General features: G+C 41.8%; 1 protein-coding gene across 1 annotated transcript in view; it reads left to right on the top strand.

The window, feature by feature from the left end:
- The first annotated feature begins 512 nt into the window (after positions 1-512).
- Positions 513-19,126, top strand: part of top1b (DNA topoisomerase Ib) — a 31,397-nt gene continuing 12,783 nt past the window's right edge. The window contains exons 1-12 of the mRNA XM_063208647.1: positions 513-663; positions 957-981; positions 9,538-9,646; positions 12,556-12,748; positions 13,838-13,896; positions 14,651-14,752; positions 15,819-15,927; positions 16,066-16,169; positions 17,345-17,460; positions 17,690-17,811; positions 18,236-18,358; positions 18,864-19,051. Coding sequence (XP_063064717.1) covers positions 631-663; positions 957-981; positions 9,538-9,646; positions 12,556-12,748; positions 13,838-13,896; positions 14,651-14,752; positions 15,819-15,927; positions 16,066-16,169; positions 17,345-17,460; positions 17,690-17,811; positions 18,236-18,358; positions 18,864-19,051 — 1,283 coding nt within the window. The 5' untranslated portion in view covers positions 513-630. The remainder of the gene's footprint in view (positions 664-956; positions 982-9,537; positions 9,647-12,555; positions 12,749-13,837; positions 13,897-14,650; positions 14,753-15,818; positions 15,928-16,065; positions 16,170-17,344; positions 17,461-17,689; positions 17,812-18,235; positions 18,359-18,863; positions 19,052-19,126) is intronic.

Raw genomic sequence — 19,126 nt, forward strand, 5'->3', positions numbered from 1 at the left:
ACTATGGTCGTGAAAGGGGGTGCACAGAAAAAAAACAGTGTGACCGTGTGGATGTGTTTTCGAGGAAGTCATAGGGTTCTAGCTGACTACGACATCCTCAGTTATGTGATATGTAGAATAAATTCCTTGAGCCAAAACAAGAGATAGGCCTACTTTAGGCTGCGCAAGGCATGTGAACCGTTGTAAGTTATATAACGGGGGTGCCAGTGAAGTGTGCACAGCATGTATTGTTCTTGGACAAGGGGATGGGGTAGGTATGGGGGGGTAGGGGGATTTTGCACTTGATATGTTTCATGAAAAGCGGTCTGATTGTGCATCAACGTACATTCTTTTTCGCTATGGGTTGCTTTGCGTCTCTCCGGCAAAGCGCAATGGCAAAGGCATACATTTATGTTTCCTCACCATTTTACCAACTCAGATACCCACACAACAAGGAATGTATACCAGCAGGGAATACTAGGCTACTAGCGGCAAGACCTTATTCTGCTGTTTAAACTGAAACGGACATGCGCAGTGTGGGAAAAGAAGGACTTAGCCTGACGACCAACTGTGTCAAGCTCCATTCTGCCAACCGGCATCTTCTCTTGGATACTTCATACGTGCAGCCTTTTTTATTGCAAATTCCACACAATGAGTACCGACAATGGACATAAAAACCATCAGGTAATAAATGGAACGAATGCGTCGTCAAAGCGCAGTAGGCCTATGCAACTCTGTATTGTTCTACTCGTGAAGTAAAACATTGATACATTGTACCTATAGTAAATTACTTAGAATATCTTAGAAAATTGTGATGAATTTGCCTTTTAAAGAAAAACTGTTTGTTGTAATATTTAGTCAACTTGACTTTATCCGAGGATATTGGGTGACATCGCGATGAAAATGCCCATAGCGCATTTAATTTGCTATTTGGTCAAGGAAGCATAACCTATTCTTATTCGTCTTTCTTTTCTTAGATGGACACTGGTGCTCGCATGAATGGTAAGTGTTGTCACCAATTGTCAGTAACTAAAGGATGGTGTTCTTTTCGCTGTACTCCAAACCAGACCAGGCTGTTAGTTTTTGACGACGGAAATGGCGTCCCAGAGACTAAGTCCCTTCTCCTTCACCATCAGCCGTCTATTGTTCAAAAGAAGGGCAAATATATGGCAGTTAATGTCTATTATGTGGCGTTTTGAATAGGTCTAGCTGTAGACATGTACATTGTTTTCAACACGAGGCAATGCATTTAGTCGATTGTTAACGATAAAGGTTGTAATTTTCATGCCGAAAGTCGCTAAATGGGGGTTGAGGACTTAGTCTCTGCGCCATTTTCTTTTTCTCCACTCTGCTGCCTAATATGCCTAGTAGCCCTGGAAGTAGAGCGTGCCGTGATATGGAGGATAGAATGGAAACGGAGTCTATTCGCAGCCAACGATACCACTCAGAGTCATCATGCTACTTCACAAAAGTAATGGTGCAAACGTTCGGGCTTTATTGAACATTCAGTATCAGCTTGGAGTAACATGAAGATTACGATGTTATAAATTATTGAACTAATTATTCAGAATCGTGGTGCCTATTTGAATTTGCATAAATGTGCAATTTGCATTCGAATTTGAGTATCTGAGGAGCTTGGCTTTGACCTTTCCAAGCCAAGCATTCAGATGTATTGAGGTGTAAGACAAGATATTTCTGTTACCTGTCATCTCAGTTACTAGGCCTATTTGGACAGTCATATAATGTTACATTAAACTACATTACACGTTCTGCTTGTACACAAGTTATGTACATTAGTTGGGAGAATTCAGATTGGGTTGCATTATCGAATTCCACAGCCCCATTTGTAGCACTTGTATAACGCAAGATGATTCTGGTGCACATAATTGCATAGAAAAATCAGGCTGTAAGGCTATAGTTACCGATCACAACACAAAGAAACAAAACAGAAAACAAGTCTTAAGACATAACATGCATTCCAAATATGCGACTAACCCATACACAAATTCAGCAACATCTCAGTTAAGTTTTCACAGAGTTCTTGGTGGTGTTTGTACTGTATCTGTTCAGGGTCTGGCAGGCACCCAGCCCCAGCCAGAGGCTGCAAGTTCAGGCAGGGATCTCCCTCCTCTCCTCTATGTTGCAGCCAGATAACATGGAGATAAGACAGCCTCTCTCGGCCATTGAAAGAGACTGTTGGGCTCCTAAATACTTCCCTTGCTTTTTGCTATGATCTTGATGCACGCACACACACACACACACACACGCACGCATGCTGGCACGCACACACACACACACACACACACACACACACACAAGTTCACTGACTACTGTGTGTCTCATGATCTGTTTGTCTAGCAGGAGTATAAACAGTCAAGCATAAACATATAGATGAAGTGTGTGTGAGCAGGGCCTTGGCGTGACACGAGGAGAAAGTGCCGTACCGGCAGTAGCAGTAATAGGTGTGCGATAGGTAGGAGGAGAAGGAGGGAGGAGGAATGCACTTCTGCAGCCTCTTTTGTCCATTGTGGATTTCTAGGTTTTCTTTGTGTGGCTGCAATCTCTTATTTCAAGCACAGGAAGACTGAAGGCCCCTCTTTGTTACTACGTATAGCCCCTGTCAGTCTCATTTCTGGATTGATCACTTTCAACTGGGTTTAGACAGCTCGCTTTAGAGAAATGGCTTTGTCGTTTTCACACAGCCACATACGTCTCTGTGTAGTATAACCCACATGCAGCACTGCGGCTTGTACTGAGTTAGTGAATCAGATACAACTGGGCCAAACTACAAATGAGTGAGGAAAAATGTCAGGTATTCATTTGAGTAATTCATGTGGTGTGAAAATGTACAGGTCGTGCATTTTACCTGGAAAGGTGTAAATGTGTGATTGAGTCATCATTGTTTATAAATATAGCAGCACCGTTTAGATTAAAGTACCGTATAGTACCAAGTAGTACAATATTGTGCAATCTGTTGCATACCCTTTCCTTTAACATTCCTTTGGCCTGCACATTATAATAATAATAATTGTATTTGTATAGCACTGTGTCATACAAGGCATGTAACTCAAAGTGCTTAACAAATGGGAAAAAAAACATTTGGGCACAAAAGGCTTCATCAGCACAAAGCAGCGCTTTGTAAGCAAGCTCAGACAAAATATGTAGACTAGTCATACATTGAAAATGACATGTTATGTCTTAAAGGTGGCTTGACTGAGCTTCAGCTGTTTTGGTTGCTATCTGGTCCCTTCATTTGTTTGCATGAGGTTATGGATTCATGGGGATCTCGCTCTCTGCTTGTTCATACTCTTGTGCCGCTGGCCGTGTTTTGTTTGCCTGCAATATCATAAAACCATTCATAAAATTCTATTACCACCTAGTAACAAGTCATGCACACAGTGCACTTTGTCTCCATATTCACTGTATCACTGTTTTACTCAAATGGAATGTATTAAAGCAAATGTGTACTGCATAGCGTGTTCAGCATACGCTCAGATCAGGGCAAGGGTCTTCTCTCTTACACCATTTCCATACAGTATCGCATTGAATCCATCTCAGTGAACTTCCCAAATCCCACTGTGCTGGGATCAGGTGTGGAACACTTCACCAGGCCTCTTGCATGATTCTCCTCCTCGGGTATCACTGATCCAAAGTGATCAGTCATGTCTCTCTTTCTTCCACACACAGCAAGCTCGTCTTCCTCCGGCCGCCCATCATTAGTGTCTCTCATCTTAATCACAGACCCCTTGCTCTCACCCTCTCACCCTCGGGATTTGCATGCGTAATCTGCTTACCTTCCACCGAGTTACGCACTCTGGTGACCAATGAAAGTGGGGGAACGCTGAAACACATGCCCACTTAAACAAAAAAACTACAAATGACACATCTAAACTTGGTTGAACGGCACTGAGATCACCCTGCGTATCATCAGGTCAAGATAAGGGTATGATCGCCTGTTAGTGTTGTTTTCGTTTCCACTGGAAGGAAAGACCACTCAGTCGGCACTGTCATCCTCTCATGGGGACTCATGGTGTGTTTGTGTAAGGAAGGAATGAGTAGGTCCTGAGGAGTTCATGTTGACATAGTGAGGGGAGGTAGCATTACTTTCAGCACCTTGTTACAGTAGGCCATCTATGGTCTGTCATCAAAACTACAGTGGAATGACAAGTACAACCCACAAGGAAAATATATAATACAATGATTTACATGGGTGAAGCAGATCATACGGCACGTATGCATTATAAAAGTGGCCCATTTCTCATTTTCCTAAGCAAGACACACATAACATTCCATGTGCTGCAACATTGTACAGGGACTGTATAGGATTTAGTATATAGCCATCTATCTATCTATCTATCTATCTATCTATCTATCTATCTATCTATCTATCTATCTATCTATCTATCTATCTATCTATCTATCTATCTATCTATCTATCTATCTATCTATCTATCTATCTATCTATCTATCTATCTATCTATCTATCTCTTTTCCCTATGGGGAGAACAACTGATAGTAACCTACTTCTCTTGCAGTGAAGTACTCGTTTCAGTATCAGTCTAATGCTGTAGGGGGTTAAGCTGTACTTGATCCTGGAGTTGTAATGGATAGTGTGTGCTGGGTGTGACTTGTTAACCTGACTCTCGCGCAGATGGATTGGCTAGTGACTTGTAGGGAGAGGATGAGATTTCCCTCTCTCTAGCTTTCATACACTTTTATGAAATAATTGTTCATGTTTACAGTTTTTCTCGATTGGCGTGGCTAATTTCTTGAAACTGAGATAACATTCCTATAACCATTGGGTCATTTGGCCAAACATTCTTACACTTCTGCACAACAGTTCAGATAGCTAGCAAAATGTCATACCTCCCAAAACAGCTCATTCTTGCATCGGCACTAAACCTTCTCCCACATAAATAGCCAGTACCATAAAAATGGCATACCGGTATATCCTTCTCAATTGCTTTGGCTCATTTGCATTCATTTAGTCATTCTGTCAAAATATACGGAATGGTTCAGCATAACGCCATGGATCATCATCACTTGCTCATATCACTCCTAAACCAGTTTACCCGTGTGTCAAAACTAAATTCCTTTCAGAGAATGTCATTTGAAAAATGTCAAGAAATTAGCCACATAACAGAGGAAACTGTACTATACACAAATGTAAAATTATTTTCTACAAACTAGTAAAGTTACAATACCATCTGCAGTGTTTCCCACAGAATTTTTGGAAACTATGGGGGCAGCCGGGGTTTATTTTGTCCGGGGGGGGGGGGGGGTGGGGTGGGGGGGGGGGGGTGGGGGGGGGGAGGGGGGGGGGGGGGGGGGGGGGGGCGGGGGGGGTCCTTCTCACACAGGCCTTTTTTTGGGGGGGGGGGGGGGGGGGGGGGGGTGGGGGGGGGGGGGGGGGGTGGGGGGGGGGGGGGAGGGGGGGGGGGGGGGGGGGGGGGGGGGTATTCTTGCAGCGTAAATGCAAAACGGCAAAACAATGACTACAGTATGACATTGGCGCATGGAGAAACTGTAGGCCTGGGCCTATATTTCAGCCATTTATATTTTGAGAAATAAGGCTACATAAGATTTTACCCATGACTTGTATAATAGTAGTACATTGTCATTGTTAAAAATGCAGTACAGTGAATAATTTCTGTTTACAACACAGTTTCATTCGTCCCTCATGCAGGGGTCTGGGAAACAATAATAAAACAAAATAGGAGCAGAGATAAGAATTTAAGAGCACTGTGAAATTGTTAACGCATAGACAAAAAGGGTCTTAGAGGGTAGCCTATGCCTTTTCCCCCACACATATCTGTAGGCGTACACATTCTACATGAGGGGTGCTGGTCACAGGGCCAGTTGTTTCCAAATTCCTCCCATTAAAAGGGCTGAACAACATATTACACATTTATGTCTATATTCACATTCATTACACATTAATTTCTATATGCAGCCCGATGTCTCCTCTGCTGTGTCAATGAAGGTCTGTCACCAAACTCATTACAACTGTAAAACAAAGCCTAGGGAGTGTTAGTAAACTCATCCCAATTGTCCCTTCTCTGAAGGTTTTTTATATTGCTCCCAAACCCAAGTAAACTACAACAACTTGACTAGGCTTTTGATCCCTGTCTTTCAAGCACTTGTGGTTCTCTCTATAGCAGGGGTGCCCAACCTTTCTACCAATGCCGTGATCTACCAAGTCAAATTCAAGGATGTCAGTATGAAAATTTAAGACCACCATTTATTAATCACCATTATTATGAACAAAATGTTTTCAGTAGGCTACTATGGCCGTATCTTTTCAATGTGTTTTTAAAGTGTGTTGAATAGCCTATCTTTACAAAGCAATGCAGCACTGATAGTATGCAGAGATAATTTCAGTCATACACAAGTCATAAACAACTGAAACAATTTCAAAATGATAAACATTTGGTATATAAAAGGCACATAGGCCCTATTTCTAAAATATGATGAAGCATTATCATGCCTTCAGTGGTATAGGCTACAAATTAAAAGGGCTCAGAAATTCACCATTTGTTATGGGTAAATAGTAGGCTACTATGAGAGAGAGAGAGAGAGAGAGAGAGAGAGAGAGAGAGAGAGAGAGAGAGAGAGAGACAGAGAGAGACAGAGAGAGACAGAGAGAGAGAGAGACAGAGAGAGAGAGAGCAATGAGAGAACTCATTGGATTGGTTAACACCCCTGTTAAGTGTGACTTCTTCTATGAAGGTTTTTTTTTCAGCTCTCTGGGACAGTAGCACAGCAAAGGCTTTCTATTGTGAGTTTGGCCAATCGTTTTGTCCACAACTGAAGCAAGAAACAGCACAAATTGAAGTGAATTCCATGCATGTCAACAACTAACATTTCCCTTACACGCGGCACGCGATGTAAACGCAGTTAGCGATGATGCATGCGACTAGCGATTTGGACGAAGATCCTCGCATATCGGCGTGTCATAACGCATCGTTGCGCACATGTTCTGTTACGCACCCGATGTTACACGTGTGCACACATGAATCAACTGTAATACCCTTACGGTCACTTCCTAATGCTTTCCCCTCATTCTGTGTTACTGTGGGACTAGCCTACTTATCTAACCAATACAGAGTCTATAGGATTTACTTATAGGTATTTACTCCAGGAGGAAAATGCGAAGGAAATTCAAAATCGTAATTCAAATCGTTTTTAACAAAAATGGATATCGTTAAAAAAAAAAAAGTAAAATTTTTTTTTTTTTTTTTTTTTTACATTTTCGTAAACTATGGCGGCCAAATTTAAACTATGGCGGGCCGCCATAGTTTCCTCAATGTATGGGAAACACTGCATCTGGCCTGTTGAACACTGTCATGAATTTACTGTTTACAGTAATGAAATTCTTAAATTATTATGTCCTTGACTGTTTTGACAATTGTGTAGACTACTTTGCATATGATGACTTACACAGTGAAATCATGCTGACATGTTGGCAACCATTAAACTGAGAGTTGAGAATTCGTTTAGATAAAAAAGGTCAATTTATTTGGAAAATGTGCTAAATGTATGTTCAATGTGTCAACTGTAGGGTACTTGTACATAGCCATCTGCAGAGATGTAGGCCTACTAAACAATTGAGACATGTACAAAGCATTTGACATTTGATGAAAGCAATGAGAAATGCCATTCTGTTGTGGGAAATTGCAAGTTGGTTTGGGGATTTGTCCGTGTTTTGAGAATGTCATCTCAGTTTCGAGAAATTAGCCAAACCAATCGAGAAAAACTGTAACATAGCAATATGCTTCCCAGACTTTAGGACTATTTTGAATATCATTGTGATTTTCAATCGATCCAATCTGAACTTGTCATGGCACTGAAGGTGATCTAAGTCAGCAATGTAGTGATAATGTTAGGAAAACATAGTATGGCAGAGTGACAGAGTGTGCGTGTTGGTCACTATATTCAGGAAAGCCAACAGGGGGCGGGGGCAAACAGGCCACTAGTCCCAGGCCCAGGGAGAGAGGGGTCCCAGAATTGGGTCGTCATTCCATTGGATGTCTCTTTTAGATGACTTTGTCCTGGGCCAAGCCAAAGCTGTAGCCAAAGCCAAGCCAAAGCTGAATATATTCTGTGCCATCAAAACCTTGCTACTGAAGAGTCCCCTTTGCACTGCAAATCTCAATGTAACCCATTCATGCGGGAGAGTCAGTGAGAAAGGGCATATCAGGCTAGTTGAGTGAGTGTATGAGCGTACTGTAGTTATGAAAGCGTGGTGTGAGTGAGCGCAGGAGATTAGATAGGGATTGTTATCTCATTAGGCCATTGCAGATGAGCTTGTCGGCAGAGAGGCGGACCTGATCCGGTGGGCCACCAGAGGGTGCTTCCGTAGCGCACAGGGGATCACTGGCCTCTGACCCACCCAAGATGCACGCACATATGGACACACACACACACACACACACACACACACACACACACACACACACACACACACACACACACACACACACACACACACACACACACACACACACACACACACACACACACACACACACACACATGACTATATTTGTGGGGCCATCCCATTGATTTCCATTCATATTAACCCTAACAATACCGTAGCTAAAGAATGTAAACTGTGCTCAAACCAAAACAATCCCCAACCTTAACCTGCCAGTGAGGAAATGTTTTTACACTTTTACTTTTACCAGTAACAACAATGCTACCCCAGCAAAAGGGGCCAAAACATGGACATGGACCGAGGGCCCCACCTTGTTGGTGTGCTTGTGTAGTACACGCACGCACGCGCGCGCGCACGCACGCGTACACTGACACACACACACACCCACAAACACAAACACACACACACACATACACACGCACAGTGTGTACACATATACAAACACACTCATTTCCACTGTGGTAGTGGTGCTGTTACTGAACACCTTGGGTCATCATGACCTCAAGAGTGCCTTGTATGTTGTTTGCTGTTCTGCTGTATCCTGCTGGAGGTATCTGATCAACAGAGGAGATACCACCAACATCATATGGGCCTATTTCTGTTCCCCTTCACAGTAAACATGCAGTGTTAAATAAACTCTTGGAGAGTACTCTGGGATCAAATACACCCTAGTTGTTAAATCAACTCTTAGAGAATATTCAGGGTATAAAAACTCAACAGCAGAGTTGCCTCGGGACCGGGACCCTCCTTTACGCAGATTTAAGTCAAGTTTTGATCACCAGGATTGAATGATGATTGGACGTACCCATCTTGTGCTGGATTGACAGCATCCTAATTGTGTGCATTTGGGTTCTTGCATCAAGCTTGGTCGAGCAAGGGAGATAAGCTCGAGCTGTTTTGTTTAAACATCAGATGTCCTTGTTTGGTGCGTTGTGTTCTTTCAGCTTATGAAAAATCTGACGATGTAAAACACATCCAACGACATAGTTGCTTCTGTCAGACAGTGCATATGAGAGCCGAGGTGACCTGTGTGTTTGTGTCTCTCTCTCTATCTCTCTCTCTCTCTCTCTCTCTCTCTCTCTCTCTCTCTATCTCTTTCTGTGCGTGTGTTCTTCCCTCAGACTCTCACAAACACAAGGACAAACACAGAGAGAAGGAGCACAAGCACAAGGACCACAAGAAAGATAAGGAGAGGGAGAGGGAGAAGGAGAAGTCGAAGCACAGCAACAGGTACAGTACAAAGTACAAACAGTACTCACACATCCTCTCCTTGTCTTTTACACATGTAAACACACACACACACACACACACACACACACGCACACGCACACGCACACACAAACAAAAGTGTAATTACACACACCCAAAACCATACAAACATAGTCGCATAAACACAGATAAGTAAATATGCACATAGAGAAGCAGATGATTCTCTCTCTCTCTCTCTCTCTCTCTCTCTCTCTCTCTCTCTCTCTCTCTCGCTCTCTCTCTCTCTCTCTCCTTCCTAATCCCACCCACTGCCTTTTCTCTCCGTATGTTTCCCTCCTCCTGCCTGACCATCTTGACATCTATCTCTTCTCCACCCTCTCCTCCTTTCAGTCGGCCTGCCTTAGTCACAATATGGCAACACCGAGATGGGAGTCAGTGACTGATGTTAGCCTGGGCCTAATCTGGCCCAGATACTGTATGAGTGGAGGGAGGCTGCAGCCAGATACATAGTACAACACAGTACAAATATCATCACTGTCCAACTGAAACCTTGTATCTCCTTTATTTTTTCCATTATTTCATATTCGTTCTTTAGTCATTATAAAAAATATAAATCAGTACTACTGGCCAGTGTCCATTAGTAGGCCTATATGTGTATGATCATTTATTTAATAACCATCTTAAATGTTAAAATGATTATTAATTTCGAAAAAAAATGATTTATAAATTAATAAGTAAAAAAAAATGACAAAGTGGAGATACAAGGTGTCTGCTTGACAGAGACGATATGCGGCATCTCTGTAGGATCTCGGTAGGGCGTTCTCCACTACATATATGCAGCCATCTGCCCAGAAAAAGTTGCAGTGTTAATCCCACACTTACAGACTAGTAGGATCTACGTACGTCAAGACTGTGATACATTTAACTTTCTCAGTGTGGAATTTACACTGTCAAATGTACTGTGTGTGTGGAAGGAGTGATGGGCAGACTGTTCCAAAAGTGTGTGGGTGCCTGCGGCTGAGTAAAATAAGAAACCCCACATTTAAATCCTATTTGGGTCATTAGCATCTTAGTAACACAGATCAAATGAAATGCACACAGATCAAAGACAAATAACTGCTGAACGTTAATGTTATAACATTTATGTGATAAGTGAGATATCAAAAACAGGGTTGGTTAAATGAATCCAATCTTGATGTAGAGGCCCACACATGGCTTATGACTGGTAACAAAATGAGCGAGTGTCCATGGAAACTGGAGGGAACAAAGACACAATGAAGATTACTATGGGATGGCTTCAGCAGAGATAATAATAGCACCGAAGAAGATAATTATCTGGAGCTTTATTATGGAAGTTAATGAGGAGGTCAGTATTCAATTATGGTTGATGGTTTACCGTTTTCAACCTGCAATTCAGAAATATTACATTTCCTATAGATTTACTTGAATACATACAGTGCATATTTGATGAAGTAAACTTATCTTATCTCAAACCTTTATTCATAATTGAATTCATTTCACAATTATTATGGAAAAGGATATTATATTCCTCCATTAAGCTTTTTTTTGTTATACATCAGAACAAGAAATACATCAACACACGAAGTAAACAAATTCTCTGCTTTCTGGTTTAAAATCAAGTAGCGGGTAGGAAATATTTGTGCATCAAATTAATGCTGAATTAAAAACACATGTTGGGTTTGGGTCACATGGGAACAGCCCCGCGCTTCACTGCTTTGCAAACCTTTGATTGACAGAGTGAGTGTGTGCTTTGGGACTCCGAAACACACAAGATGGTTGTAGTCCCTCAATCACATCAGTGTGTTATTGTCACAGTTCATTGGATTCAGTCTTGCCCCGGGCTAACTCTATTTCCCTAAACCTAAAGAGGTGTCTAATTAAAGCATAACTGAAGAAATATGGGAGGGACTACTAGATTAACAGACATGAAAGCATATTATACTTCCTTATCAAGTATTTCCTTGGTCACATATAGTATGAGCTTCTTTCATAAAACATGCATTTGTGTCATGTGCTTTTCCTTTGTCATAGTTCATGTGAAGCCATTATTAATATGTGGAACTCTATGTTTTTACTTTATCAAATATTGTACAGATTTAGTTAACCCGGGTTCACACTATGTATCTGTTTGTATCTTGGCATAATTGAAAAAGAGGGTTGTACCCTCAATGTGTCTCTGAGAGTCAGAATAAAGGTTAACTAACTAGCTACAACATGAAATGTAATGAATTGTATTGAAATGGGAACTGAGCTTGTCATTGTATTTGAGGGATCGGACTTGAGTGATTCCAAAAAGCCTCCAGAGAATGTTGACAAGGGTGCTCATTACAGCACACACAGTGGGCTCGCCTGAGTTCATATTTTGTGTTCAGACGTCTTGGGTCATTATGGAGCGATTGAACCGTGCTGTGCAGGAAGTCTGGCTCTTTAACCTGAGGCAAACACAGCTCTTTAACCTGAGGCAAACACAGCAAAATCTGTCAATTCTGCCCCTTCCCCTTCCCACTCCCCCACTCTTTCTCTCTCTTTCTCTTTCTCTCTCTTTCTCTTTCTCTCTCTTTCTCTCTCTCTCTCTCTCTCTCTCTCTCTCTCTCCCTCTCTCTCTCTGTCTGTCTACATCTTTCTCTCTCTCTTTCTCTCCATCCCTTTAGCCTTCTGTCTCAATACTTCTCTTCTGGGAATCTGACAGGTCTGGTGTTACACGAGTGATTTTATAACAACAGTGCTTGCTTGATTTAAAGGCTTTCACTTCTCCCTTCCCTTCCTTTGTTTTGTGCATTCAAAGTCTGTGTAATATTTGTTTTGATGGCATGCTTGTGTTTTTGTCTCTAGATCTGTGTTGTGATTCCCCCCCCTCATGTCTCATTTTTGCCTTTCATTTGTCTCTTTATCTTTCCCCCCCCACACAGTGATCACAGAGACCCTTCGGAGAAGAAGCCCAAAGACAGGGATAGAGAGCGAGAGAAGGAGAGAGAGAAAGATAAAGAGAAAGATAGAGACAGAGAGAGGGAGAAGGAGAAGGTGAAGCATAAAGATGACGGCCAGGAGAGGCACAGGGACAAGGAGAAGGAGAAGAGGCGGGAGGAGAGGGAGAAGGAGAAGGTGAGTGAACTGCAGCTGCCCTGGCAGCATGACATGAAGACCACTTACCACGACACAGACGTCTGTGTTCAATTCTGACCTCCAGACCTGTCGAACAGCGTACACCTGTAGTATTCCAGCGTAATCCTTTGATTGCCGGCTTTTTTGTGTCAAGTGGGATCAGAACACCAGTAACGATGCTCTCAAGTCCTCTTAAAGGGACACTGTGTGAGATTTTTAGTTGTTTATTTCCAGAATTCATGCTGCCCATTCACTAATGTTACCTTTTTCATGAATACTTACCACCAGCATCAAATTCTAAGTATTCATTATGACTGGAAAAATTGCACTTTTCATACATGAAAAGGGGGATCTTCTCCATGGTCCGCCATTTTGAATTTCCAAAAATAGCCATTTTTAGCCGCAAAAATGACTCTACTTGCACCATACTTGAAAATATTTGTTTAATACGTAGTAAACTTTCATGTAAGATCAAATTTGGCAATAGGCAGCCCAGTTACAATGAGCAGCAAAGTTGCAGTACCCTTTTTGACCATTTCCTGCACAGTGTCCCTTTAAGGTTTTGGATACATTTCTCTTGACGATATAGCAACAGAGTTCACAATACATTTTATTTTCTAATCACATTTTCCCCCCTGATGGTCACAATTTGAGAGCATTTGAACTGAAAGCTGACTTTGAACAACCCGATGTATCTCGCATGCATTTTTGTACATCATTTCACTGGCCATGAACAAAGTCACAACACCAATATCCGGGCCTGAAACCTTTCTTTTCTAGACAATTCCATCCATATTAAATATCTCTAAGAGCAAATGTGCATGGCTACTCTTGAACTAATCTTGCTCCTTTTCAGCTTCATTGTCCTTAGCTAATCGTAAATATCAGGGGTGCATGGAAATATACACTCTGTGTTGGAATAAATATAGGCCTACTTGAGGCAAATCATCACGATTGACCTACTGAGGTCTTGATCACGATTTGTGAATCATCAATGGCTCAGCCTTAGCAGAATTGCAATGTTTGTTGTAAACATGATGCGCACAGTACAGATGAATTAACAGTCGTGTCTGCCTGCTTTTTCCGCAGATGAAATCCCACAGCGGAGATGTTAAAATCAAAAAGGAGAAGGAGAATGGCTTTGCGAGGTGAGAACGAGAAACAACAGACTCATCCCAAGCATGACTCATTCCAGATGGCAACGAATTGTTGAACAGTTTTCCCTATTGATGGAATGATCGAATCTGGCTTTAACAGCTTATCAACAATGCATCAAAGATTTTACGATTTTATTCGTCTACAACTCTCTCTGGCCAGGCAGTTTCTTACTAGAATCTGTTACACTGAATCTGAAGTTGATTTCCTTGTAATGTTGAAGCGTTTTAGGTAATCAACCATTTAAGCTTGTTTCGAATTTGCAGGGTCCGGGAGTTAAATTCTTGTCTCTCCGCGTTAAACACTTTCCCCTCTCTGAGTACCAGAGGCCGAGTGGAGTGACTTCTATCGCCACTTACTTTGGCAGTAATTGACTCCTTTATGAGCGTGGACTGATTGCATTAGCGGCTCTCTGCCTTTCATCAGTGATGTGGTGTTGCTGGCTGTAGCCAACCCCCCACCCCACCCCTTCTGTCATTCATCCACACAGGCTTCATTCACCGTCAGCTGTGGCCTGTGACATCTCTTTATCACATTGATCTCCACAAAGGGCTGGTTAAAAATACCATTTAAGATGACATACAGCGTAGAATTCCCCTCTGTGACAAACTAGCAACCTTGCAGAGATGTAATTTGTAATTATTTAAGGCTTGTGCCAGTGACAAATATCACAAGATGTTTCAAATTAAATGTGCAGATCTTTGTTTTACTCATTTTTAAGGCATGTTATTTTGCATCTTCCGACAGTCCTCTGCATATTAAAAGTGAACCTGATGACAACGGCTACCACCCCGTCCCCAAGCAAGAGAAGCACGAGAAGCCAGTCAAGAGGCAGAAAGATGATGACGAGTAAGTGGATCTAACCTGTGGTGCCTGCCTCTTCCCTTGACTGTTTGCACTCTGAAGTCACTCTGCCTTAGCCTGGGAACTCCCATACTGCCTTTAGTTCTACACAATCGTTTCGATCTTGTGATTAGGTCTGGTGTTAACCAGGCAAACTCTGCCTGTGTCTGATTGTCTAGATTTTCTGGCAGGTTCTTCTGTCATTTAAAAAATAAATGAAATAAAATACACAAAGTAGTAGTTCAGGGACATTGGAAGTCTTATGCAGGCCCTTTGAGTCAATAATTAAGTTGTAAAACAATATGTCAGTTTAGGGAAAAAAGCCCATAAAGGTTTTGTTTTGCCATCAGATTATAGCAGGGAAGAAGCTATTTCTGTTAGGGATATCATATTAGTCAAACTGCTTGCAAAGCACTGAGATTGAAGTCAGTAGCGCCCAGTACATGTGAAATGATTAGTTATTATTTGGAATATAAATAATAAAGTATACCTAAAGTAAGATATTTAGCTTAATCAGTTATTCATGTCAACAGTCAAATAATAACATTTGTAATAAACTGTTACCTACCATGATGTCATAATGACATTCAGAGCTCCAGAAACTATGATGTCATTAAAGTTCTTTTTTATGGTTCCATCCTCTGGAAAGAAGTTCATTCCAAGACTGGCTGCCATAGCTGGTGCATAGGCCTACAGTAGCACCTGGTAGAGACAGATAGGCAGGGCCTTGTGTCTGTCTGTTTGACTGGATTGAAACTGACTCGTCAGGCCGAAGCTAAGGCAATAGAAAAAAACTAAAAAATGTAAGTTTTGTTATAACCTGTGATATGATCATTGTTTGAAGAAGATAATTTATCTGTGATTGTTGTAAGCTTTCATAACAGCACCAATGGGTTGGTTACCATGGTAACAGCTAATAATTTTTCTATGTTAAAATGCAGAAAGTTACATTGTGAATTATAACAACCTATGGCTGTACATAGTCTGACCTAGTTTGGATGAGAACACTGAAACTATCTTGTGAATGAAAAATAAGAAAACAATATTGTGTTATACTGTATCCCCTGTACAGGTCCAGCTATGAACCTAAAAAGGTGAAGGTGAAGGTGGAGGAGGTGAAGGAGAAGAGGGCGAAGAAAAGGAAATATTACGATGATTACGAGGATGACGACGAGGAAGAGGCAAGTTAGCCAAAATGGATCATGCCACACATAACCCGCATTTACCATCCAAGGGTTTATTTACCATGCATGAGTTCATTTAAGGACTGAAGGGACCACGTGTAAAAATGTTATTTTTTGTTTTCTGACATGTTTTAGGATGTTAAACCCAAAAAGAAGACAAAAGACAAGAAGCTCGACACGACTGCTCCTGGAAAGAAAAAGGGGAAGAAAGAGAAGGAGTCAGAGGAGAAGTGGAAATGGTGAGATCAGAGAGTTTGCTCACAATTTCATGTACCTACTACTAATTTCAGTCAGACACTTTTAATCATCTAATATTTGCAGTGCAATCCACAGCAGCAAGGGGTGGAACTTGCACACGATAGCCGAAGCAATCATTTCTTTATTGGCTTTACATACATAAATGTGATGAAAGTGCTACGCACACGTGCAAAACGTTTTCGTTCACCAGATCTTCCTCAGTGCTATAAAACAGCCCTCTTACTTCTTTTTTGATATTTGCACAAACTCTTCAAAATAAGGTCAAATACAGTAGTAGTGTTAGGGTGTTGAAAATCAGGTCCTTACCTTGGGTTCATCTATCATAGTGTTTGTCAACGGGGGCTCTATAGTCCGCCAGTGGGCGTTGGGGAGCCCTAGGGGGCATTGAAAAGGATACAGCTGAGAGGAGGCGGAGTTTAGTTGTCATTGGGAGGTATTAGGCTATTTTATTTTTCGGTAACACTTTAATGGTTCACTATTATAGTGCATCTACCACATTAGTTCAGTTTAGTTAACTTTATTTGATAGGGACAGATACATAACATGTAGGTTGCATAACAACCAAACATCATAGCATTTACAGCCAAAAGCTAATTTCCAATGCCTGTCCCTAGAAGGGCTTTTAAATCAACACACTAGCAGCAATAACAATAAAACAATATTATCATAAAAACTCATTCAGTCCATAGGCTGTTTTATGATAATAATATTAATTTATTGTTATTGCTGCTAGTGTATTGTTTTAAAAACCCTTTCTACACAGTGTAATAACCAGTATAACAATATTTAATACCATGTAATACCAGTGTAGTACCATGTACTAACATAACCGTAACCCAAACCCTAGATGTTATAAAATTGGTACGTGGTGTTACACTGGTACATGGTATTACATATTGTTACACTGGTTATTACACTGTACATAATGTGGTAGATCCACTGTAATAGTGAACAATTAAAATAAAGTGTAACCCATTTTTCAATACTAAGGGGGGCATTGGAAGGCTTATGATGAGGTCAAGGGGGCGTCGGTTGTTCATGGTGAGGTCAAGGGGGCATTCATTAAAAAAAGGTTGAGAACCACTGCAGAACAGTCAGACAATTAAGTCAGGCTGATGAGTCTGTTTAACATGATATCGAATGCTAATTTTCCTAGGTGGGAAGAGGAGAGAGCCACAGATGGATCCAAATGGAGGTTTCTGGAACACCATGGCCCTGTGTTTGCTCCCCCCTACGACCCTCTCCCTGGCCACGTCAGATTTTACTACGATGGTAAGTTGGGGGCCCGAATGGGAGTTGACCTGTGTGTGCGTGTGCGTGTGCGTGTGTGTGTGTGTGTCTGTGTCTGTGTCTGTATGCGTGCGTCCGTGCGGGTGGAGTTCTGTGCTTGATTGTGTATATGTGCCCATGTATGTGGTAGTTCTGTTATGCAAATGTGTGGCCCCTCTGTTTGTGCGTATGTGGATGCGTGTGTATTCTAAAACGGGCCTTGTGTCCGTAGGGAAGCCTTTTAAGCTGAGCACTGGTGCTGAGGAGGTGGCCACATTCTTCGGCAAAATGCTTGACCACGAGTACACCACTAAAGACGCATTCAGGAAGAACTTCTTCAAAGACTGGAGAAAGGTAAAAACAACATGCAAATCACTAAATGCACCTCAAAATTCTTCCTTTATAACGCCTGTGTGTGTCCTATGGGCCATGTTTGTGATCGAGCATCACGGTGCCACATGCACATGCCTCGAGTGCCACTAATCTTGGAGTCAGGACTCGAAGTGGCCACCTTTGGGCTACAATTCTGACGCCCTAACTAACTGCTTCCCCATGACCTCCATGTTTATGGAGTGTTATGCAGCTATCATCAAGGCGATGTTCTGCAGTTTCACATTAAATGTGATTTAAAAACTGCCAAAAAAGAAAAAGCAAATTACATTCACAATAAAAAACGTAATCTTTTTCAGTTGTGAATGTGGGCGAAGTGCTGGAGGAAACCCTGGTTTTTGACAATGCGATATGACTGCTTGGATGTCTGTTTTTTTCTTACTCATAGGAAATGACATCAGATGAGAAGGCTAAGCTCACAGACCTGAATAAGTGTGACTTCAGCGAAATGAACGACTACTTCAAAGCACAATCAGAGGCCAGAAAACAGATGTCAAAAGACCAGAAGCTGGTGAGTTTTTGGGTTTAAAAACATAATTTGTCCCCCTATTCAGAACTACACCTATCTGCATGTACAAAACAAGAACGTGAGGGCAAGTATCCACATGCCCATTGAGTCCATGTCCAATCAGAACCACATTCATTTAACTTGTAAAGAGCAGATAGCTTCACATCCTTGGAATTGCCGCTAACTGGAGCTCCTTTTTCAATACTGGCAAATTAGATTCGATTAAACTTCATTCTCATTACCCATATAAGGATACCAAGGAGCAAAAGTCAGTTTAGCCTTTATTCTTTATTTAGGTTACTTTCAAAATAGTTTATATATGGGCTGTACAATTATTATATGGCACATACTCTAAAAGTAGCCCATTCCTTGTTTTCCACAAGTCAGGCAGACATACAAGTTCCATATACTGCCACATACAATATAAACATTGTACAAGGAATGTGTATGACTGCTGACTTTTGCTGAACGTTTCTTATATATCTTTTTCATGCTGGTTCGTTTTCAGAAAATCAAAGAGGAGAATGAGCGCATCCTGGAGCAGTACGGCTTCTGTTTGATGGACAACCACCGCGAGCGCATCGGCAACTTCCGCATCGAGCCCCCCGGACTCTTCAGAGGCCGAGGTAACCATCCCAAGATGGGCATGCTGAAACGCCGCATCCGGCCCGAGGACATCATCATCAACTGCAGCAAGTGAGTAGTGAGGAGGATGGATGCGGGCCAGCTGTGGCCTAATGCTTAGATCATTGGTGTTGTGAAATGGTAGGT

The sequence above is a fragment of the Engraulis encrasicolus genome, chromosome 10, assembly GCF_034702125.1.
Source record: "Engraulis encrasicolus isolate BLACKSEA-1 chromosome 10, IST_EnEncr_1.0, whole genome shotgun sequence".
NCBI lineage: Eukaryota > Metazoa > Chordata > Actinopteri > Clupeiformes > Engraulidae > Engraulis > Engraulis encrasicolus.